Source organism: Penicillium psychrofluorescens (genome assembly GCF_964197705.1).
Source record: "Penicillium psychrofluorescens genome assembly, chromosome: 5".
Lineage (NCBI taxonomy): Eukaryota > Fungi > Ascomycota > Eurotiomycetes > Eurotiales > Aspergillaceae > Penicillium > Penicillium psychrofluorescens.
The window spans coordinates 2,189,766-2,211,898 of NC_133443.1; the positions used below are offsets into that span (position 1 = coordinate 2,189,766).

Consider the following 22,133-nt stretch of genomic DNA (forward strand, 5'->3'; position numbering starts at 1 on the left):
TCTTCGTTTTAGGGGTCTTCAGATAGTCCCGATTTGGTGGAATACCGCCTTCGGCGTGGAGTTGCTCAATGAGTACATGTATATTATCGTCGCAGAAGAAAAAGTAAGGCAGACCTGTCCCACCAACAGAGCGGCACAGAGCGGCCTAGACGCCACAGACCAGCCCGGATCATCCGTGCGACCCGCCACCGGGACGGCATTTTTCGAAGAGTGGGAACGTGCAATATACCGTCGAATGGCATGGGCGGCTGGGCGACCATGGCTGGTTTATGTGAAACGGGGACGGGCCAGTCCAGGCGGGAGGGAAGGGGATAGACAATTCTTCGGAAACAAGCGATGGAAGCTAATTTTTGGTGCGCCCCACTACGTTACTCTATCTGCGATGGATGCAGAGGCTGCAACATGATTCCGTTGGGAGTGTCTATCGACAGTTACACGACAGGGAGGGTGCCGGAGATTTTGATCATTGTGTTTGTAGGGACAGCAGTTTCTGTATTGTAGGTCAACGGCTGTTGGACCAAAGAAAGAGAAGAAGCGGGAAAAAAATGAGCGCCCTATCGAATGGAAGGGATGCGGGTCTGGCCGGTGCCTGACACAGTGGGGCAGACAGAGGTACTTCTGTGGACTATACACTGCCCATAGTGAACCCAAGTACTATATAGATCCACCGCAATGTATGGCCGGCACTTAATATCGAAGGGTCCGTCCCTCCTTCTCCTACTTCAACTGGCCTCTGCACCTTCACTTCTTCTCTGTCTGTGTCAGAGAACTTTCTTTCTTTCTCCATCTGTCATTCTTTTCTTTCTCTCTGCGAATCGACTTCGCACCTCCCCCTACACACTCTTTATTTTATCCACCCACTGACATTGACTGTCACTTTATTTCTTCTTCACCATGCACTTCATCAACAAGATCTCTGTCGCTCTGCTGGCCTCGCTGGCTGCCTCGGGTGAGGCTACCCACCAGGGTCTGCATGCCCGTCGTTTCAACCCCCATGCCAGTGTTTCCGGCACCTCCTCGGTGCTGAGCTCCTCGGTGCTGGTCACCCCGACTCCCCGGCACTCGCAAACCCTCTCCGTCTCGCCCTCGAGCAGCAACGTGGTGGTGAGCTCCCGCGTTTCCACCCCTCTGGGCACCGGAAGCCGTGGCTCGGGCGCTCAGCCCACTGGCACGAGCGATGTCACTCTCACCTACACCCTCGGCACCGGCACCTCGACCAGCGTGGTGACCACCACCATCATCCGCACCGCTACGGATTACCACACCGTCACCGTCGAGCCTGTTCCCACTGAGTCTGTTCCCGCTGACTCCGGTACCTGCAACGGCGCTACCGTGACCGTGACCGAGACCGTCACAATGGTAAGTTGACTCTGGACTCCCCATCAGCGTCCATGTAAGACACCTGATACTGATTCCACTGTGTAGGGCGCTGGTCCCACTGATGCCCCCAGCGACAACGGCCACCACTGGGGTGGTGAAGGCCAGGACCATGGCCACCCCGGGGGCGAGGAACACCACCACCACCACCACCACCACGACCATGACGGCTCGGGCTCGGGCAACGGCGAGGGCGCGACTGTGACCAGCACTTCAACTGAAGTTCCCACCTCGACCCCGACCCCGTCGTTCTCGCGTCCCCCCCATGGCAACTGGACCGTTCCCTCCTTCTCGCGTTCCAGCGTCGTGGCCTCGTCCACTGGCTTCGTGACCAGCAGCAGCGGCAAGGGCACCTACCCCACTGGCTTCCGTCGCCGCTTCGTCTAAGCGAGATCGACGAATCTAAGGAAACGAGACGAGAAATGTCACATCTCTTCGTCTCGCTACATACTTCTGTCTGTCCCTGATGCGAAAGTGAACTTTGACCGGATGTTTCTTTCATCGCGCCTGGGGCGCGGTAGTTATTGCCAATTTTTGCCCTTCTTGATGGTACAACCAGATCTTCTTGTTTGACAAATTACCTTTCAATTTTTCTCAATTTCTTCTTCTTGCGCGGTGATGTCCACTGCTGGTGGGAGGATCGGTTAGGTGTCTCGACAATTTCCCACACCACCTCATCACTCTGTCCACTTCAGCGAGAATCACCAGTGCATTCATACAATTTCCAATGGACCCTTGTCCCCTTTCTTATTCCTTTCTTTCTCATCCCTCTTTTTCATCTATTTTTTAACCTCGGAAAAAGTTCTCGTATCAGCGATGGGTGTCCATGGACGGTCAGAGGGATGGTCTCTTCGCTTTTCAATGCCGGGTGGGAGGATTACGTTGTACAAAAACTCGTTCTTATTTTCATCTTTTGACCTCTGTAGGTAGAGGTGAATACAGGACTTTAGATCTACTCTTTGTAATTTATAGATTAGCGTTGATTTAGCCTGTCAATCAGTCCTTGCCTGTTAAAGTTAGGGCTGCCGTGGCTGAAGAGCTTGGCATGCTATTCCGTGTTTGTGTATCGTCAGATGAATTTACAATGTATAAGTACAGACAAGATCATGTACAACCCCGGAGATCCCTAGGTAAATACAGACCCAACTCACTCCAACGCCCCAATCCCACCCCTCGCAACCCGCTCCCGCATATCCTGCCATTCCAGCCAAGTCACACCTTGCAACAGACAGTCCGCCAGATCATCGAGTTTCCCTAGGGTGATGGGCTGCTCATGCTCATCACCATTCGAATCTCGCTTCGTGATTTTTTTCTGCGTCTGCCCTTTCCACTTCCGCAGATAGGCCCCCGCAAGACTCTGTACGTCAGCCTGCTTCTCATCCAGGGTGAACTTCTGCACTTGATCTCCTTCTCCGGGTCCGGGGTTAGCTGATGCAGCTAGTAACCACCGTCCGACGAGGTCGATCTTGGCTTTTTTCACCTCTCTCGCATTCATCTTGTGCTTCTGCTTCTCCCCTCCATCATCCCCACCCCCCTTCTCTTTACTTTTCCTTGAAACTGACCCCTCAACCCCAATCCCATCCTCGGAATCAGCATCAAGCCAATACCGAACCACCCTCTTCGGCTCAACCCCCCTTACACAAACATCCGCAAACTCCCCCCCGCGCTCCTGCTGCAACGCATGCAAGATAGCATACAACATCCCCTCAAACACACCAACCCGCAGCGTCCATTCCTGCACGGCGCTGCTCCCGCCGGAGCGGAAGCGTTGCCGCTCGATGAGGATGTGCGTCGGGCGGTAGACTGATAGAAGGGTTGTGAGAAGGGTGTAGGCGTGCGAGGCGTAGAGGGGTGGGGAGAAGGGGATTGCTGCTGGGGTGGGTAATTTTTTCCTTTTTTGTTCAGAGGGTGAGGATGGGTTGTCCTTTTCGAGAGCAGGCGTTGGAGACAGAGAGGGTTGTTCGGAAAATGAAGACAATGAAGACGATGTAGATCTCCCTCCCAATTCCACACCCTGCGCCAGATCTAGTTCTGCGAATTCCGACACCGCCAGTCGGCGCCACGCTGTTAGTTCCGGCACCGCAGAAGTAGCCCCAGAACCCGCCCCGCTGCGAGATTTCGGTATGCGCAGATGAGCGAATGCCAGATTCTGAATCCCCATGTCGATACTGAGGATACTCCACTGATCCCGTGGACTAGGATGGGGCGTATTCGCCGTCTTCCCACCACCATGTCCAGGTCGGGATGGCACCCGAGTATGTGCACTTGGACTTGTACATGCAGCCGTCTGCGAATTCTGCGGGCCGGGCAATTGCAACTGCAGCTCCGCTTCAATCCTGCGGATCAGCTCCCCTTTCGTGCCTGAGGACTGGATGCCCGTTGCGCGGGCGATGCGCTGCAGCTGGGCCGCTTTTAGGAATGTCAGCCATGAAGCCGGAGCGGCGGGTGCTATTGAGAAGAGGGTGGGGGAGAGACGCATTGGGAGGACGGGGGAGATTAGTATGTGGACAGACGGCGGAGTCGAATGTAGGGCAAACAAACGCGCGCGGAAGAGTGCACGGACCAGAGCCGCGTTCATCGGTGGAGATCTTGAGACCCGTTTAAGTATACGGTGCCCAGGTATCTCATTGCAGCTCAGCAGAAAAATGTGATATGCCTGACTATCGTTACATACACCTCTAGAAAAAGAATGCGCCTTCTATCGCCCCCAAAACATGCAATCAACAGACACAACGAGGAAATTGAAGAAAGAAAACCAAAAAAAAAAAGCAGAAAACCTGACCGATGCCTCCCACCTTGCCCAAAACCCAATAGACAATGCAAGCGCTGAAAAGCGATTAATCACGGAAGACACAAAGAATTAACTATAGTTAGCTCGAGCTCGGCGCATCCTGCTCGGCGATCTCGTCGCGGAGATAGAGCAGCGGAGCCCAGACGCGCCAGTGTAGGATGCCGATGTGCGCGAGGCGCATGCCGACGCGGTCGATATCGTATTGCTGCGGGGATATTGATGTCGATGTTGACGACGAAGAGGAGGAGGAGGATCCCGACGTCGAAGAGGAAGAGGAAGTCGTCGAGGCTGGTAGTGGTGCTGGGGGTGGGGGAGTTGCTCGCTGAGAGTCGCAAATAGCCAAGGGCGATAGAGGCAGGTATCTGCGCGCCGAGGCCAGCGTCGAAGCCAGGATCTTATCGCGCATGGCGTTCTGGAAATAGCGGAACAGCTCCGACTCATTGGACAGGTGCCACTCCAGGGCCTCCTCGATAGGACCGATGACCTCGTCGGCGACGACTTCGTCGAGACAGCACGCGGCGCCCGCGAACCGGGCGATCTCCAGCGCGACACAGCGCATATTCCGCAGCCAGCACGCCCCGCCGCGGAGATCTGGGTCGTCGTCTGCGCTGGCGGTGCGTGCGCCGCCCGACCCGTCTTCCAGCAGTGACCAGATCCGCGAGCGGAAGGTGGAGTATGTCTCGGCGGGTGCGGAGAGATACCGCTTCTGCGTGTGCACGTACGACTCGAAGATGTACCAGGCCACGTCGAGGTTGACCAGGTTCTGCGCCGTCGAGCGTAGCTGCCACAGCCGGTCGGAATCGAAGAGGAATGTCTCTGGGAAGTCTTCCGGCGCGTGGAATTGCAGCAGATGGCCGCTTATCCCGCGGAAGAGCGCTTCCAGCGGTCTGAAGTCTTTTCCTGTCTCAGCCTCGATGGGAGAACTCCTTTGGTCATCCTCTTGCTGGGCTGCTTCCCGTGCGGCGAGGTACCAGAGCCGTGCGGATTCGACCTGGAACGTGCCGTGGCTGGTTTTGCCCTGGAAATACTCTTGCAGAAAGGGCACTGTATCTTCGATGAGAAGGACCCGAAATGCGCGGATCTGGTGGTTGGCCACGTCCTGTGAAACGAGTCAATTGAGAATTCTCGGCTCCGTATGGAAGAATCATACCAGCTTCATTGCCTCTAAAATGGCGAATAGCGTCTGCAAGCCGTCGACGATTTTATGTGGATCTTGGGATTGCGATCCTTCGGTGATCTGCTCAACCATGCGGTCCGCCCATTCGTCGCGCATCGGTGCGCAGTGTGTCTTGAAGAGAGCGGCCAGCCATGTTGCCAGCGCTACCATGTCCAGGACTCCCTTCCGGATCTGCTGCATGAGAAGCGGCACTTCGAGGTTTTGCGTGACGCTGGCATGGTCGTCTGTCGGGACCAAGGTCTTGATAACCTCCTGTAAAGTCTCGAACATGGTTGGCAGCCGAGGCTCGAATGTCTTGCGCGTGCCTTCGGTTCCCTCTTCGGGGACAGTGTCGGTGTTGGCAGCGCAGAAGGAATAGATGGCGATCTCCGCTGCCATGGCATCCCAGTAGTCGGCGGCCTCTTTCCGCTTGCGTTTGCCCTTCTCCCCCTCTAAATCCGGCTTGAAGTGCAGGTCGCGGTCGAAGTTGGCGTCCATGCGCAGATTGATGTTGCTCATGATGCACGGCAGATCGAGCTCGCTCAGCGTCTTCTTCGTCACCGGCGGCTGTCGTTTCGCCCTACCCAGTAGCCGCACGTTGCGCGAGGATAGCCCCAACGCTTGTGGGACGGCCATGGCTTCTGGCGAGGGCTTGGAGGGCTCATGGGGAGCTCGTGGCGCAGCGACGGATGCATGGCGGGACGCTCTGGGGGGATGTAAGAAGGTCGGCTGTTGGCGACGGCGCAGCGGTTGCAAGTTGGACGGAGTGTCATGATGGCTGTGGGAGTTGGATCTCTCTTTTGAACGGCCGCTGCCAGCTCCGTAGGCGTCCAAAGGCCCTTCACCGTCCTCCTGTTTGCGGGCCTCTTTGGTGCCCTGGAGATCCATGGCTGGTTCTCCGGGCTCTAGGATGTAGTGTCAGACGAGGGTAATTCCAGCGAGACTCAGTCATCGCCCCTTACCACTAAGGAAGTAGCGTCGAAATGCTGTTGAAATAAGCGCCCTATCAATGTATGCAACTTACTAGGCTCTGTTGAAAGAACGCCGGTTTTGCCTGAGGCAGGCAGTCAGCCACTCGATGGGTGAGGCGTGCGATCTGCACTCGACGGTCGCCTCGTGTTGATTGATGGGAATTAATTCCAAAAAAAAGAAAAAAGAAAAGGGCAAAGCACAAACAGCTAACCCAGCGGGATGGGGTCGCGCAGGGAAGGGAAGCAAACAATGACCAGAACCACGCAGACGAACGATTGACTTGGGCAAAAAGAAGAGAAGAAAAAAAAGAAAAAGTTCCAAAAGCGACGGGATAATGGGGCCGACTGATATAGGATCTCAGGGACGTTTTCAACATGACGGGAGCAACATCGGCTCATCAGAGTGAGGCTGCCCGGATTCGGGGGGACGCAAGCAGAGAGCACATTCCAGCTGCTGCTGCTACCCGAGCGATGAACAGGACAACACTAGTGAGTTCAAAGGTTGCTCACAGGGGAGAAAGGAGTGGACACCGCCATTTTGTGATCGATGATGGATTAAGATTGATGATCCAGGAGGTGATCCATCCCCATCCAAGGGGGCGATCGATCGAGCGACGCCTCACTTTGGCACTGGCCACTCCCTGGCTCAACCCACGCGAGGACTCGCCTCACCCAGATCATTGCGCGGGGAACCGCCCGCCGTGAGGATGTGGTCGGTTTGGCGATCTGTCTGGCCTGTCGGGATCGACTCCAGACTTGGCCAGGCTCGGGTTTGCTCCGGTTGTACACATCCAAAACGGGTTCCAGTTAGGGCTCCGGATTGGGTGCCTGCTAGATGCCTGAGAATGCTGGCATCCAGTCACTCCTTCATCACTAATTTGGATCGTCATTGATACATCGAGGAGGCCTAGAAGGAGGCGGGGGACGATCGAAACTGTTTTGGACTGTACGGTTTCCATCCTGAAACAAAATATCGCCGCGCCCTCGATAACAACCGCCCATCCTTATTGACACCAGAATCCGGACATCCACCCGCTCTGAATAAGCACTTCACCCGCATCGTCAAAATGGCCTTCTATCAGGTCAGAAGAAGGAATTGCCCGAATTCAATTCTTCAGATCAACCGATACGCTGATTGTCCAGCTCGTTCCGGCCATGGACCTCGCCGTGATGCTGTACGTCCTCCAAATAGTCTGGACAGCCGGAGGACTATTCTCGCGATCAAAGACCGCCCAGTTTGCAGTCCATGATTTACCAAACAGTCCCTCTTTACCGTCCAGCTGGGCTGGTCGATTGCCAGTCCCGGGCACGAAGGGAGGAAATGCGCTCTTTTTCTGGCTCTTCCAGACAGAAGACCCGGCCTACGACGACAATCTGATCAGTGAGTTCTGCCTCAAGAAACAACATGACCGTACACTAATGACGCAGTCTGGTTCAATGGCGGACCGGGATGTTCGTCCTTGATAGGACTAGCCAACGGGAATGGGCCGATCTCCTTCGTCGGCAACTCAACCCAGCTGAAGCAAAACCCTTACTCATGGACACGGTTCGGCCATGTCCTGTACGTGGACCAGCCCGTGGGAACAGGCTTTTCGACTGCTAGCAACCCTTATCCGGTGCGCGACAACGAGCGCACGACGGCCGATTTTGCGCGGTGGCTGCATTCGTTCTTCGCGCATTTCCCGCACCTCCAATCAAAGCAAATTCACCTCATCGGCGAGTCTTATGCGGGCATCTACATACCTTACTTCGCAACCGCGCTTCTAGAAGGAGAACATGCATTCCCGCTTCGTCTGCGCTCAATGTCACTCGGCGATGGGTCCTGGGGCAATGCGGCAGCCATGTCGTCGGTAGCAATGGGTGCATACATGCGTTCACAGAACGGTCTCCTCCAGATTCCGGAGGATGTTATGAAGATCTTTACAGAGGCAGATCAAACCTGCGGGTTTGATGACGTGCTAGCAGAAGCAGCCGTCTATCCTCCCAAGAGCAAGATTCATATCCCCGGACACCCGGAGAACTTGAATTACCGCCGTCAACAACAGCAGCGGAGGTATGACCCGACGCCGGCCTTAGACGGCGAGTGCGACATCCAGCCCTCCACCGCAGCAGAGGTTTACACCTCTATCTTCAACTCGACGTGCTACGGCCCATGCGCCACCTTCTCCACAGCAGTGGACTACCTCCTAGCCAGAGGCACAGACAAACAAGCCTGTTTCGACGTCTACGACATCCACCACGACTGCAACACCATCGACCCACTGCACCTCCTGGAAGCATACTTCAGCCGCGCGGATGTACAAGCCGCCCTCCACGTTAAGCACAGCGGCACATACAGCCCCTGTAACCCAACCATCCTGAGCACCCTCCTCGAAGCGCCGTCACCAATTCCACCAGAGTACCATCTCCTCCCAAACCTGGTAACGAAGCACAATATCTCTCTGCATCTTTATTCTGGGGAATGGGATATGCTGATCAACCACCTCGGCGCGGAACTTTCCATCCAGAACATGACATGGCGTGGTGCGCAGGGTTTCTCGCAGAATCCATCTCGATTGTTTTATGGAGATGATGCTGCGCCGTCGTCATCCTTTTCTGCCACAACGAGGTCACCGAAAGCGACACTCTCCAAAACTGTTAGCACCGAGACCTTAGGTGGCGTGGCGGGAACGTGGGCTGCTGAGCGCGGAGTGTCGTATCATCTCTTTCGGGGGGCAGGGCATAGTGTCTTTGCTAATAAGCCGCGAGAGATGTTTGCTTATGTGCGAGATGTGGTGATTCGAGGGAAGGCGGACTGAACTTGAGGATGCTTGAGGGTGTCAATGGGGAGACGGGCATTTGAGAATACTTCAATAGTTGCTGGTGCTCAGCATTTAAAGTAGTACAGAATTGTACCACGGAAAGACGAAAACGCATCCTGCCTCAACTGAATGATTCAAGTAGCAGTTAGCTAGGAGAATCGCATATACTAACTACAGTCCATCGTCTCCTTCAGACAGGCTTCTTAGCCAAGATCCAATGAAACGGGACGTCATGAGAAACCCCATCCTGTTCTTCGACATCAGTCACCACCTCATCAATCACCACCTCAAACCCAATTTCCCCGATTATGGCTCTCGTTTTGTCTTTCCCCCATCCACTCCAATACATCGCGCCCTTCGTACCACCCAACCACGACTGAGCAGAAGAGCTCTCAAACTCGGTCGCAGCGAAGTTGGCCAGGAAATGTCCGCCAGGTTTCAACCATCCGTAAATGCGGCGCAGCATGGTAGTCTGCTCATCACGCGGAAGATGGATAACGGAATACATAGCCAACACCGCATCGAAGTGCTCTTTGTCGAATTTCAATTCCATCATGTCGCCTTCTATGAGCCTCACTGACTCCGGAAGTCGCTTCTTCGCCAATTGAATCTGTGCCGCGGAGATGTCGTTCGCGGTTACACTGGTGTTTTCTCGGGCGGCTAGAACTTCGGTCACTGGCACGCCGGCGCCGCAGCCTAGCTCGAGGATATTCATTCCGGTTGCCCCCTTGTCAGGAGGGCCGTGGTGTTTCAGCATGGCTTCGACATAAGAAAGCCGTACACCGTGGCTTGATTGCGTCCAGGTTAGATATGTCGGCGCGATATCGTCGTAGGCCTGTCTGATGCCGTCTTTGATTTGGGGGGCGTTGTCTGGCTCGTTCATTTTGAGAGTGTGGGTCTGGAGTTTGGGTTTACTCTTTGACTGATGGTTATGAATTTAGAAAAACAATTAGGGTTCAATCGCATGGGCTGAATTGAGTCGGTCCTGGGATAAGATGTAATTTGGATTTAGGTAGTGGGGAAGCCCCTCTTAAACGGAATTTTCTATAAAAGTGACTCATTTGGGACGGGGACTCATTTGGGTCGAGCTGCCGGCAGGCAGACCGGGCCTCGGCAGGCTTGGTTTCGGCGCACAACCAGATCTTCTGTCCAGACATGATGGGAAGGAGGGAGGTGAAAAGAATAGCAAAGCAGTAAAATATGAATCCAGGAACTTTAGATTTGATCGCGAATGACACAGACTTTGGGTACTCGGACTTGCCCTATGGCTGGGACGTTCTGTTTACCTGCGGAGAAATGTTTCAAGCCTGATTATTAACCGTTTATTAGTTGAGCAGTTTAACGAGAGCACTAGTTTAGTCTTAGTTAAGTTAATGGTCAAAGGTGACTAACTCATGGTATATAGATGAGTCATCTTTGCAATATCATAGGTTTTATTTTGTTTTAAACACTTGGTTCTCAACCATACCTCGTTTTATTTTATCTTGTTTTCTTCTTTCATAATGGAGCCAATTTCCCCCCCAGTTTTCCGGACTGAGCGTCTCGAACTTCGTCCACTCGTAGACAGCGACGCGGAGGGAATGTACGATATCCGGTCTAGGGAGGAGACTATGAAGCATAGGTATGTATGACTAGTCTCCTAGGAGATTGGATATGTCTTAAACAAGTGAAATTGGAAACTATTTACTAAATATTCCAAACTAGTTTCAGAAAAGTCCCTGATATAGATATCTCAGATACTAGGGAATGGATTCGGGCGTTCTCAACTTCAAATCTAAAGATCGGATACGCGGTGAGGGAAATACATACAGACACCCTACCAGTATCTGATCAGGAGGGTAAGGGTAAGATATTCCAATCTAAGATCGCTCTATTTCTATTTCTACAATACACCTTTGTCTACATACAGTACTGATTCTATCAATAGGCCGCATCGTAGGATCACTCTATGTGGGGCTCGAGGGCATTCAACGTGCAGATTACCTTAGATGGGAACTGGGCTATACCTTTCACCCTGACTTTTGGGGGAAGGGATATGCGACTGAGGCCGTACGGGGGCTTGTGAAGATGTGGTCACGAATTCATGAGCTGGTTCTTGCTCCGACAGCACTAAGTCCCACGACAGAGTTGGTTGCGATTGCAAGGAAGGCGAATAAAGCAAGTATTAATGTCCTGATTAAGAGTGGGTTTGTACAGATTACGGAGTTCCTGGGTATATTTGGCTCGGAGTGTGTACTTTTTGGTGTTGTGAATACACCGGCTACGTGATATAAGTTTGTAGTTATGTCAGTGCTTACTATTCACCCGTTGGCCTATCTTTATGTAGCTGTAGCGTGGTAGTTTGTAGAGATATGGTATGTAGGTAATACCGCTTGTACAAATTGGCACTGTTTCAAGCGAGGGTGCAAACGGAAAAGAGGGCAACCCGATTTCGAATCTTGTGGACAACCTTTTCAACTCTCTATTTTGGGTATTTCTTTGTTCCAAAAATGTATAGTTTTTGTTAGAAATAATCATCAAGAACAGGAGCAAGGTGAAATAACGGATGGGTAGTATAGTATGGCTTCAGACGATGTCGACAGATTTATCTCCATCACAGGATTTGGTAGAAATGACCAGGCAAAAAGGTCCTGGATTCAGAAAGTAGGCTTTCTTCATTGGCCAGTATGTCTCTTTTTCTGGGGTATTTTGTTTGGGGCGGATATAGCGGGATGTGCACATACCAATCAATCATAGAGCTGTCTACTTCTCATGTTGTGGTGACGAACGTAGTCATTAAAAACTAATCATTATCATTCCTAAATCTATGTATCTTCATCATTTGCTACTTATACTGATTCTAGCCCAGGGATACTGTGCGCATCGACTGCCATCCTGCTGGTCTGAGAGTGAGGCTGCTTGAAGAATACTTTTTAACAACAAATCAGCTATGAAACATACAAAGTAAGAATGAAATCTAACCCATTCAGAATTTATCAACCGTTATCAGCATGATAGAACATGATTTCCATCGTTGTCAAAAGGGTTCATCATGAGTCATGCATCAGGCGCAGATCACAAAAGCGAGCCAAGACTTGCCTAGGTGATTTGAGATCAAGAAAGATCCTACTGTAAACAAAAAGGTGAGTCAAGACGCGGACAATCGAAGTACGTGAAAAATAATTGACCATATCCATAGATACTATAGTGGTGATACAGATACAAAGATTGCCCTTTTTCCGCTTCCCGGAAAAGACACAAAACGCCCACTAGCTTGACAGTTATAAGGAAACGGATAGACAGGCTCCCATCTGTTCCAGGTAGTAGATGCGGTAGATAGTACATGTCCACGATCATGATCAAAAACAAATGGCGGAAAAATTGGGGAGGAAGCGCTGGAGGAGGTCATCATTCATAGAAGAAGGCCTAGAGCAAAAGCTAGATCACCGACGACTAAAGTACGGCGCCTGATGCCCCATCGACAGCAACGAATCAGCGCGCTGAAAAACATCTCCTTCAAAGAACTTGTCACTGTAGGCACTGGCCGGCGTGGAGGGCACAGTAGCCTGCGCGGCCGGGCCGAGTGCTGCACTGAGCGGTGTAGCGGGGACGGTGACAGACTGCGGGGACAGGCTAGCACTGAGCTGGAAGGCATTCGGGTGAGAGATGGCGGAGGTAGAGGACGAGGTTTGGTGTTGTGTGTGTATTGTCTGCAAAGGCGGGCCGTACAACGTGCCTGCGCCTTGGGCGGAGGCCATATCGGCGAGGTAGGACCAAGGAGACGCCTCGATCAAGCGGCCGGCTTCCCGACTGGCTTTTTGGACGGGGCGCAAAATGATGACGATATCGCCTGGGAGGAGCTGCATGCTCCGCACTTCGCGCATGTCTGTCACGAGTTCCACAAATGACTGCATGAATGTCTTGCAGAGCTGCCAGAATTCGCGTTGATTGCGTAGTCCGCCACCTGGTTCTTTGACTTTCATCGTGGAAAGGCGGATGCCAAGTGCCTCCGATACTTCGAGGCAGAATCTACATCGACGGATGAGGTTGTTCCAGACCATCTGTATTCCCTCGGTCTCGCGTGATTGTTCTGCCACCTCGAGGCATCGGCCAAACTGCCGACGTGCGAGAGGCAATGCTTGTAGTGCAGCCGTGTACGCGGATGTGAGTTGGTGGAAGATCTTTTCAAAGATACGCTCCTCTTCGATCTCGTCTAATCCGGTTAATGGGTTGATACGAGGCATGACGGCAGTGGTAATGGGAGCGAAAGATTCTCCAGAGCGAGGTGTTGCCATTGAAGAGGGCACAGAGGTGCTGACCAAGTTCGATCGGCTGCTGGAACGACTGCGGCCATAGTTGAAGGAAGAGGATGTAAAGGCAGGCGACCCAGAAGCAACTTGGCTGCTTGTAGTCAACGGCAAGGGTACGGACATGGTAGGCTGGGGATGTCGAATTGTGGTATCGCTTCGGAGGCGCCGAGTTGGCGGGGTTTGGTCTCTTGTTGGAGTGACCATAGGGCCCTGGAACCGGTCCGTGGCCGGTGTCTCCTGAATGACCGAATGTCCTTCGCGTTTTCTGGGGGAGGGGTGCTTGTTGACGGATCGGAGTGGGACGTTTAGACTGGCACAGGCGTTGCGTAGCTCCACGAGGCTGCCATACATCATCAACATCAGCGACCGTACATATCGCCCGTCACCATTAGCGACAATTTTGGCTGCCGTATGGCGCAACTGTGTGCCAACATGAGTGTAGGCCCTGATGCAGGTCTCGCATTCACTCTTCACGGTCTCTGTAACTGACGATGAAGAGTCGGGATCCTCGGCCAACAAGGTTTCAGCGCCTTCGAGAGCCTCGTTGAGTCGATCCACATGTGTAGATGCGTTATAAAAAACGATTTCCAGGCTGTGCCGTCGTGTATCGTCGCGCTTGATGACGTTTATCAGCGTGGAAATATGGGAGTGGACCTGGAAAAGTGCAAAAAGGATGCCTTTGGCGCACTTGATAATCGGTTCATCGGTTCCTCGTTCGCCCTTGTGCTCAGGAAGACTGGACATCCGATTCACCCAGCCGTCCCGGAGACGCCTGCGTTCTCCTCTTGGGCTACCGGGGCTTGAAGAACTACTGCCGCTGGCGGGTGTCGGGACGACCGGCTGTGCACGAAGAACTGATCCATGGCTGAGACCTCGCAGGTGGCTGTTTCGATAGCTCCCTGGACGTGTTTCATCCAAGGTGCCGAGATCGGTATTCTTGCGAGTAATGACCCCCATGCGTTTGTTCCGGGCCGCAAAGGATGCTTGGATGATGCCTTCACTGTTGCTGCGGTTACGCTCAGCGGCACTGAGTGGAGTAATGCCAGGGCGCTGAAGACCAGCCATTTGGTAGGTAGCACTTGGTTGCCCCGATGCTATGCGATTGTGGGATTTGACGGGGATGGGCGGGGGAGCCCGCGACAGTGACGGTGATCTGGAGGACGCTGCGGAGCTGTCCCCAGTGCTTGGAATCACGGGGAACCGACTGCTCAGCTTCCGTTTGACCGGTTGAGGTTTCGGTGGATCGACCGTTCCGTCACTGGATGATTGGTAAGTCCACCATTTATTCGCATGTCTTGTAGTACATACCTCGTGTCATTACCGCCCTCTGGCTCTGGAGTATTTGCCTGTTGGCGAACCTTGAGGAATCTCTTCAAATCGGCAGTCACCGCCACCTCCTTTTCATTGTCTGTCATTGCAGAGCTGGCCATGTCATTTTCAGAGTCCTCCAAAGTACGCCGCAGGGGGTATTGTAATGGATTGCCGGCAATCTTGAGAATCTGAAGTTTATTCATATCGGACAGACCGGGTGGTAGATCGTCCAGGCGATTCTGCATGATCGACAGCACCCGCAGCGAGGACAGTTTCTTGATTTCATCAGGTAGGGTAGTGATTTTGTTTCGACTGAGATCGAGAATCTCCAGCAGCGGCAACTTGTAGACCTAGCAGTGGGTCAGCAACGGCCGGTAATGTATAGGGAAATACTTCATACTCCTTTGGGGAATTCACGAAAACTATTGGCTCTGATGTTGAGGTATCGGAGATGAGAGCACTCGGCGAAGCGATAGGGAATGTGAAAGAGGTGGTTGTTGGACAAGGAAATCCTGGTTGTGTGTATTAGAATCATTCTCTTGTCGAAGAATTCAGGCGAAGGGTCACCTTTCCACTTCATCTTTGATGATATCCACCACAGGCTCTGGGATCCTCACGATCCGAGAATGCCCCAGATCAATGGTCAGCTTCGGCTTGACCACATGGCTAACAGCCTCGCTTCCGGCCAGCGAGCGTTTGGTATCCTGGATTCCCGTTTCCACCGTGCGTCGCACAAGATCAATGGTGTCGTCGGGGGTGAGCAGCCTAGAGGCGGCCGGTCTGTTACCGCCGCCATGGGTTTCACTCATTGCTGTACCGGGTCTGCTCCCATCGTCGTCGGGACCGGGAGAGACATCGTCAATCGACAGGCGAGGCGGCACCAGCGCCTCCAGCTCTTTTTCTGTATCATCGTCATCGGCCTCGCCGCGGAACGAGCGTGGCCCGCGTATGGTGTCCTCCGGCCGGATCATCGCGGCGATCATGGTCGGCAGCCGCCCAGGCGTTACTGATCAGCCACGCGCCCAGCGTGGGCGTTCCTTCGATCCTGTCCCCAGCAGGACCGATCGCAGTAATTTGGCGAGAGCGTGAGCCGTTACCCGGTTAGGACAGGGCGCGCGCAGTGACACGGGGCATGGTTGATTAGGGTCGCAGTCGCGCAGGTCGAGGGGGTTGGGCGTGAGAAAGTCTGTGGGGGGATGCAACGCGGTCCAGGAAATAGGCCGGGGGCGGTCGAGAACGAGAAGGATTCTTTCAGTCCGGTTCAGGGCAACGCCAGTGGACAGCACAAGCTATAATAAGAGTAATGGGCAGGCGAGTTCGAGATCGGGCAAGCAAAACGGTTGTTATCGAGAGACATGCCCGATAAGCCAAGCGGTGAGGCTGACATTTCAACGGTGTCAGCCACTCTATTATTAACTACGAGAGGCTTGGATTGGTTTCCAACCGGGGTAATTGTTTGGACGAAAGCAAGTATAATAATGTACATTGGCCGGCCTGACCACCTCTATGCTGCCGCCGCTGGTGCCTCTTCTTCGGTCTCTTCTAGCGGCACCGCCTGCTCCTCCATGATCTCTGGCGCTCCCGACAGAGCGGCCTTGCGCTGCTCGATGATCTGGGCTGCTTGTTGCGCCCACTTCTTCCACCGCTCGAACTGCTGGTTCTCCCCCTCCATTCCCATATCCAAGTGTCGCGGCCCAAAGGTTGCGCCCGTGGCCTCGGCCTCCTCCGCAGCAACCCGTCGCTCAATGTCCTCCTTCAAGCGAAGTCGGTAGAATTCTTGACGGGCTTGATCATAGGCTTCGCTCTTAGTCATGTTTGGGACGGTGTTGAGGAGGTACAGCTGGCGTTGGACAACACTAGTGCTTGATGTCAGTTCTGGGCCGTAGAAGGATAGAACAAACGACAGGAACATACCTTTCGCCATCCAATCGCTTTCCGGGCTGCTGGATCCGGCTCCAGTCATAGTTCTCAAAGTCTTTGCCGGTGCTTTCGAGCAGTACACGAGGCCGGGCAAGCTCCCACGGGTGGTCGCGGAAGAACTCTCTTCGCAGTTGATCCTCCTCGTACTTGATTTCCACGGGTTGGAAAAGACGGCTGGCCTTCTTCGGCTTGATGCGCTTCTCCTGGACTTCAAAGACGACCCGCGGTTTTGAGGACCCCTCGACGGTCTTCAGGCGCTGTCGAACGAGTTGATGTTGAAATGGTCGGGTGCGAGTAATTGTTTCAGCAGGAGGGATCTCGCTGACCACATCGACCCATTGGGGCAGCTTGCTGGTCTTGCCGCTGGCGAATTGGCTGAGCGCCGTCTGCCGCACCCGCAGCGCTGTGAAGTTGTACTTGCCCATGGACGACAAAAGCAGCCGATGGCGGCGGAAATTGTAACCGGAAGAAAAGGCGCAGAGGCCGAGGACAATGCCAGCGGACGAAACAGCTTAGCGATCGTACGACTCGAGGAGGTAGTTGAGAGGGAGGGTGAGTTGGTGTTGGTGCTGGAGAGAGAAAAAGACGACGAGTCTAGCCGATGCGATTGGCCCCTTAGCCTCTCCGCCCGGCGGCAGAAAGACCAGAAAAACACTCTGCCTCCCAACACTTCTCCCCCGTCTCTCGAACTGCGTCGTGAGCCTTCTTTGTCTTTTCTTCTTCTTTCGTGTTGCGGCCTGGATCTCGAACTGGACATGCATGGCTGACCCAGTGCCACCATGTCAGCCAGCTCATGCCTCCTTCCACCTCATCCCCAAGCTCGTCGAGCCTGCGACATCTCCCCCAGCAGGCCGCCGATGGGCTCGTCCTTCCCCATCCCAGTCCCATGCCTAAACCGATCCGTCTATCCTGCAATGTCTCATCCAGAAAACTCGCGACTCGCCCTCGTCCTCGCCCGACAGTCGCGTCAATAGCGGACGTTTTCGTCAATTCTCTGGTGCTGGCGAGCTTCTGTCAGGAACACTCGCCGCGTCGCCGAGGGCTGTCGACAATGTGTGTGAAGGCGCCGGAATATGGATGGCGGAGGTGTCGGGGCAAGGATATGTCTGGCAGTATGCAGCTGCCATCAAAGAAGCAATTGGAATATATGATGGCCGCGGGGAACTTCTCGCCGGCTCGGCGGTTTATGAGCAACGGATTGAAGCCTGCACATGAATCGGTGCCAGAAGAGGATGGCTATAATCGCAAATTAGAGGAGAAAACGGAGGCTGACAGCAACGGAGCACGTTGCAACTCGTCCGAGGACAACGAGTTTGAGGAGCATCCGGACTCAAAGGAGTCTTCCCGCGAAGACAAATGGGTTCAACCAGACAAGAAACTCTATCGCTCTATTTCGAACCTCTACCGCACGACTTTCAATTTGGGCCTTGATTGGAAAGAAGCTGCCGATATCGTGGCGTTCCCACAAAAATCAATGCGCACCACAGAGGATCACTCACACGATGCTGTCGAGATTCCGTCTGTTGCGAAGCTTGTCGAAACGTTACGGTCCGATCAAAAACCATCCACCCAATATCTTTTTCGACTCTATAGGAACATGCCTGCCCCAGGAGTTGCGCAGCTCTCGAAGAAATCCCGCGGTGCTCTTCTACGTCGATTCGCTGCGCCGCGCGATCGGAGATGGGTTGATGCCCGTCGCTTTCTGGCATTAGTGGAAGACATGATCACGGCCGGTCTCCCCATGTCTCGGACGATTTGGAGCTCGGCAATTCACTTCGCTGGCCGGGCAAAAGGCCAAGTCACCCGGAGGGATCTAGTGCGCGCAATTGGCATTTGGCAGCAGATGGAGCATGTGGCGGGGATTCCAGCGGACGATGTCGTCTTCAACATTCTATTTGACATCGCCATCAAAGCCGGTCAGTTCACGGTTGCCGATAGACTGCAGGAGGAAATGGTGAAGCGGAACATCAGCTTCTCTCGCTGCGGCAAGGTTTCAAAAATATACTATTACGGGTTGCGGCATGATCTTAATGGCATTCGAGATCAGTTTGATGAGTTCGTCAGATCCGGAGAGCTCGTCGATACTGTCGTGCTGAATTGCGTGACCGCCTCATTTCTTCGAGCCGGGGATGTGCAGACGGCGGAACAGCTGTATGCACGCATGCTTGAAGCCCACGATAGGCAGAGAAACATGACTCCCATTCCCGATCAGGCATCTATCACGAACCCTACGCTGTCGTCAGAATTCGCGATCTATCGCACGAGGACCCGGAACCTGGGCCGTATACTGAAGAAGTCTCAGGCCCTCAAGAACCGCCTGCCCGAATATCACCGTGCTCTCCAAGACTCGCTTCCCATGACCCCAGACACACGAACTTTCTATACTTTTCTTCGTCACTACGCATACCACAGTGGCGAGCTCGACAGCTTCATGGCCGTGTTGCGCGACATGGAATATTTCTATACTGTTCCGCCCCGTCCCCTAATATACCTTCTCCTCTTCGAAGGGTTCTCTCGTTTCGGCCGAAGAAACAAGGCATGGTCGGCAGAGAAGCTGCGGCTGACTTGGCACACCTATCTACGGGCCCTCCGCGACTCCAAGACCAGACAAAACAAGGCATATACCACTCCTCCAAAGGAAGTCTGGGAAAACCCACTGTCTGGCGACGGGACGGAAGAAAGTGCTCAGGAGGAGACACCCATGACAAACGCGAGGGATGATCTATATATGCCATTACCGTCGGTAGATGCGGACGGGAACCTGGTGATCCACGAGGAGCCTGGCAACATCGCAGCCGGTACCATTCATCGAGACCCAGAATCCACGGCCTCCAAGGAGACCGAGCAGGATAATGCCGCCGGCGATGCCGAATTCGCAGATTTCGACCCAAACGAGTTCTTCAACGACAACCGCCCACCTTCTTTGCGCCAAGAGCTGGAAGAAATGGAAAAATTCGAAGAAGTCGACTACCGCGTCGAAAACGGCGTCTTCCTCGGCCGGCGCATGGTCATTGTGATTCTCCGCGCGTTCGGCACTTGCTGTGGGCCCAAAGAGGTCCTGGAGGCGTGGATGCAGCTTGAGCGGTTGTGGCATCCTGATCGGCGCAAGTTTAATGATGTCCTTGCTGTTCGGGAGGAGCTTGATAAGCAGCTGTCGAGAAAGTAGCTAGGCGTTCGTGTTTGTAGGGGTGGGCGAGAAAGTAGGGGGATGGTTGATACCTCCTTTGTACATTATACATAGATCTGCCATATACCAACTGTGCTTCTAGCGGAATTCCGATCACTGTGCTTTTGTTTAACACTGAAGGCGAAATCCCATGGATCATGTTAGCTTCTATGGAGTGTTTGACCTTTTGTAGAAACCTTGACGCGTCCTAAGAACTGCTAGTAGGAAACACCAAAGGTTCATAGACTTATCCTATTCTTCTATATTCTATGCCAAACCATGCATCCATATACAAGGTTCATAAACGGCCATCTCCCTCGAGTTGAACTCTGTCTCCGTCACTGTAAAATATCTCTCATGGTATCCCCAATGGACTCCGCGCCGCCGCCTCCACCCAGCAATTTCTCATTTGTTGTCTGAATGATGACCCGCCGATAACTGATCAGCGAAGGCGACCCATTGTCTTTCACTTCCAGAATGAGATGGAGCACCTGTCCCTTCGGCATCGCTTTCCGGCTGATAAGCTCGACGCAACACTTCTCCGGCGGGGGCAACTTGACTTCGACAATGCTACCGGCTGAATTAAGGACCTGGATCTCTAGCTGGCCGACCTCATTGTGGACACTCCACTGGGTCGCGCTTGGGTCGCGGTAGTGGTACCATTTGAAGGTGAAGCTGTCGCGTGGATCTGGATCATATGTCGCAGAGGCGTCCAACTGGAACGTCGAGCCTGCTTCCAACTCGAACTTCAGCGGCTCAAGGCCTTTGCTGCCATTGATGATGATGACAGGGTGGTGATTGGCTTTGCTCAGTTCGGCAGAGAGCGTCCACTGCATCCGAGCCGCGAAGTCGTTCTGAAAAGCATCGCGCCACCGCCAGATGGTCGCATGGTTGGACTTGTGTTTCTGGCCGTCCAGCCCAATCACTTCATCAGCCGTGTCACTGAAGTGTCCATTCGAGACCCCTTTGCCACTCGCATCGGTGCTAATGTAGCGTCCTCCCCAAGATCCATATTCTGGGTGTTCGGACACCCCGAGGCCGTTTTGGATCAAATACAGGAAAGTCGGCGTGTCGCCCTCGGGGATAAACATGTATTCTGGATACGCCGACCCCAGCGGCCCGATTTGAATATGCTCCCGGATCCATTCCTTGCTGATCTTCGTCGGGTCGGGGCCGCCTTTATCGAAGCCGTACCAGCGGTCACCGGAAATGCCGCACCAGGCCGCCATGCCATACTGGTTCCAGCCGTGCACGGAGCAGATGTAGAAGAGGTCCGGATAATTGTTGCGGATCCACACACCGGTATCGTCCTGGTCAGAGATGGTGTAGATGCGCAGTTTGGATCGGAGTTTGGCAGCGTCGGCGGCGGACCGTGTGTTTTGGATCTTCAATAGAACGGAGGCGAGTACATTGGTTCCCCCCCAACACAAAATCCACAGAGGATCTTCTGAGGATGCCTCGATGCGCTCCAGAAGCAATCTACCCCCTTCGCTAAGAGGGATGTTGCTGCCCACCGCAGACATACCATATGTCTGCGCGATATAGAGTTAGCTTTTCTGCTTTCGCTGGAGGGGATACATCACACAGTGTGAACGTACCTCTGCGCCTTTCTTGATCAAGGATCTCAGATATTGGGCAGTGGGATACGGATCGTTCGGGTGTGCATGCACATTGAGATTGTTGACAACCTTTTCATAGCCATCGACAATCTTGTGCATGTCCTGTGGACAGACCTTGGTTTTCATCCATGTCGATGTGCAAGCCACCAGTCCCTCCGTCTGGAACTGGTTGGCATACAGCAGATACCGCACTAAGGATTCTGCATCGTCGGGCTCATTGGAAATGTCGCTCAAGATGAACACCCGTGGCTTGGACGGAAAGGTCTGAAGTAGAGGCGAGGAAGAAGTCATGGTTAAGAATCAAACACAGAGTGGAAGTATGGGTATCACTTTCATCCGAGGACCAGGACATATTTTTGAATGAGAAAGGACGGTCCGGGTCAAGAAGCGTAACTCGAGGCATAGCAGCTTGGCGTGGGGGACGATGAGCAGGACAAGTGCCGGAGTTTCGCCGACGGAGCGTCCAAACCGGCAGCTGCAACCGCAGGCTCAGGGCGTTAGTCTCATCGCCCCCCAGATGCTTGTCTCCACATTCGCCTTGGATTCGATCCTGACTCGGGGGAAACGTTCTAGCTTCACCCAGTCAGAGCGGGGCCCCACTGGGGTTGATGTGCCGCCGGGGGGATGTTAAAGGTAAGGCCAACCCGACGGGCAGGTATATAAGGGCACAGGAAACTGGAAATGCCGACATCTCAATATTGGTCCAAAGTATAGTCCGCTTTCCTCAGACAA

General features: G+C 53.6%; 9 protein-coding genes across 9 annotated transcripts; 3 read left to right on the forward strand and 6 right to left on the reverse strand.

Moving 5' to 3' along the window:
• Positions 1-894: 894 nt before the first annotated feature.
• On the forward strand, positions 895-1,764 carry PFLUO_LOCUS8101 (uncharacterized protein; the record flags this gene model as incomplete). The annotated part of the gene is made up of 2 exons (XM_073785804.1): positions 895-1,359; positions 1,426-1,764. 2 exons carry the CDS (start codon positions 895-897, stop codon positions 1,762-1,764), a joined length of 804 nt encoding a protein of 267 aa, XP_073642122.1.
• Positions 1,765-2,524: 760 nt separating this feature from the next.
• PFLUO_LOCUS8102 (uncharacterized protein) lies at positions 2,525-3,856 on the reverse strand (the record flags this gene model as incomplete). The annotated part of the gene is made up of 1 exon (XM_073785805.1): positions 2,525-3,856. The coding sequence occupies one exon, from the start codon at positions 3,854-3,856 to the stop codon at positions 2,525-2,527; it is 1,332 nt and encodes a 443-aa protein (XP_073642123.1).
• A 391-nt stretch (positions 3,857-4,247) lies between these two features.
• PFLUO_LOCUS8103 (Protein SOSEKI 1) lies at positions 4,248-6,212 on the reverse strand (the record flags this gene model as incomplete). Its single annotated transcript, XM_073785806.1, has 2 exons — positions 4,248-5,267; positions 5,319-6,212. 2 exons carry the CDS (start codon positions 6,210-6,212, stop codon positions 4,248-4,250), a joined length of 1,914 nt encoding a protein of 637 aa, XP_073642124.1.
• Positions 6,213-7,362: 1,150 nt separating this feature from the next.
• On the forward strand, positions 7,363-9,093 carry PFLUO_LOCUS8104 (uncharacterized protein; the record flags this gene model as incomplete). The annotated part of the gene is made up of 4 exons (XM_073785807.1): positions 7,363-7,377; positions 7,439-7,470; positions 7,576-7,676; positions 7,763-9,093. The coding sequence occupies 4 exons, from the start codon at positions 7,363-7,365 to the stop codon at positions 9,091-9,093; spliced, it is 1,479 nt and encodes a 492-aa protein (XP_073642125.1).
• Positions 9,094-9,286: 193 nt separating this feature from the next.
• PFLUO_LOCUS8105 (uncharacterized protein) lies at positions 9,287-9,979 on the reverse strand (the record flags this gene model as incomplete). Its single annotated transcript, XM_073785808.1, has 1 exon — positions 9,287-9,979. The coding sequence occupies one exon, from the start codon at positions 9,977-9,979 to the stop codon at positions 9,287-9,289; it is 693 nt and encodes a 230-aa protein (XP_073642126.1).
• Positions 9,980-12,518: 2,539 nt separating this feature from the next.
• Positions 12,519-15,679, reverse strand: PFLUO_LOCUS8106 (RAM signaling network component; the record flags this gene model as incomplete). The annotated part of the gene is made up of 4 exons (XM_073785809.1): positions 12,519-14,643; positions 14,694-15,046; positions 15,097-15,208; positions 15,264-15,679. The coding sequence occupies 4 exons, from the start codon at positions 15,677-15,679 to the stop codon at positions 12,519-12,521; spliced, it is 3,006 nt and encodes a 1,001-aa protein (XP_073642127.1).
• A 521-nt stretch (positions 15,680-16,200) lies between these two features.
• PFLUO_LOCUS8107 (mitochondrial ribosomal small subunit component) lies at positions 16,201-17,041 on the reverse strand (the record flags this gene model as incomplete). Its single annotated transcript, XM_073785810.1, has 2 exons — positions 16,201-16,552; positions 16,611-17,041. The coding sequence occupies 2 exons, from the start codon at positions 17,039-17,041 to the stop codon at positions 16,201-16,203; spliced, it is 783 nt and encodes a 260-aa protein (XP_073642128.1).
• A 626-nt stretch (positions 17,042-17,667) lies between these two features.
• On the forward strand, positions 17,668-19,782 carry PFLUO_LOCUS8108 (uncharacterized protein; the record flags this gene model as incomplete). Its single annotated transcript, XM_073785812.1, has 1 exon — positions 17,668-19,782. The coding sequence occupies one exon, from the start codon at positions 17,668-17,670 to the stop codon at positions 19,780-19,782; it is 2,115 nt and encodes a 704-aa protein (XP_073642129.1).
• Positions 19,783-20,120: 338 nt separating this feature from the next.
• Positions 20,121-21,692, reverse strand: PFLUO_LOCUS8109 (uncharacterized protein; the record flags this gene model as incomplete). The annotated part of the gene is made up of 2 exons (XM_073785813.1): positions 20,121-21,314; positions 21,381-21,692. The coding sequence occupies 2 exons, from the start codon at positions 21,690-21,692 to the stop codon at positions 20,121-20,123; spliced, it is 1,506 nt and encodes a 501-aa protein (XP_073642130.1).
• Positions 21,693-22,133: the final 441 nt, after the last annotated feature.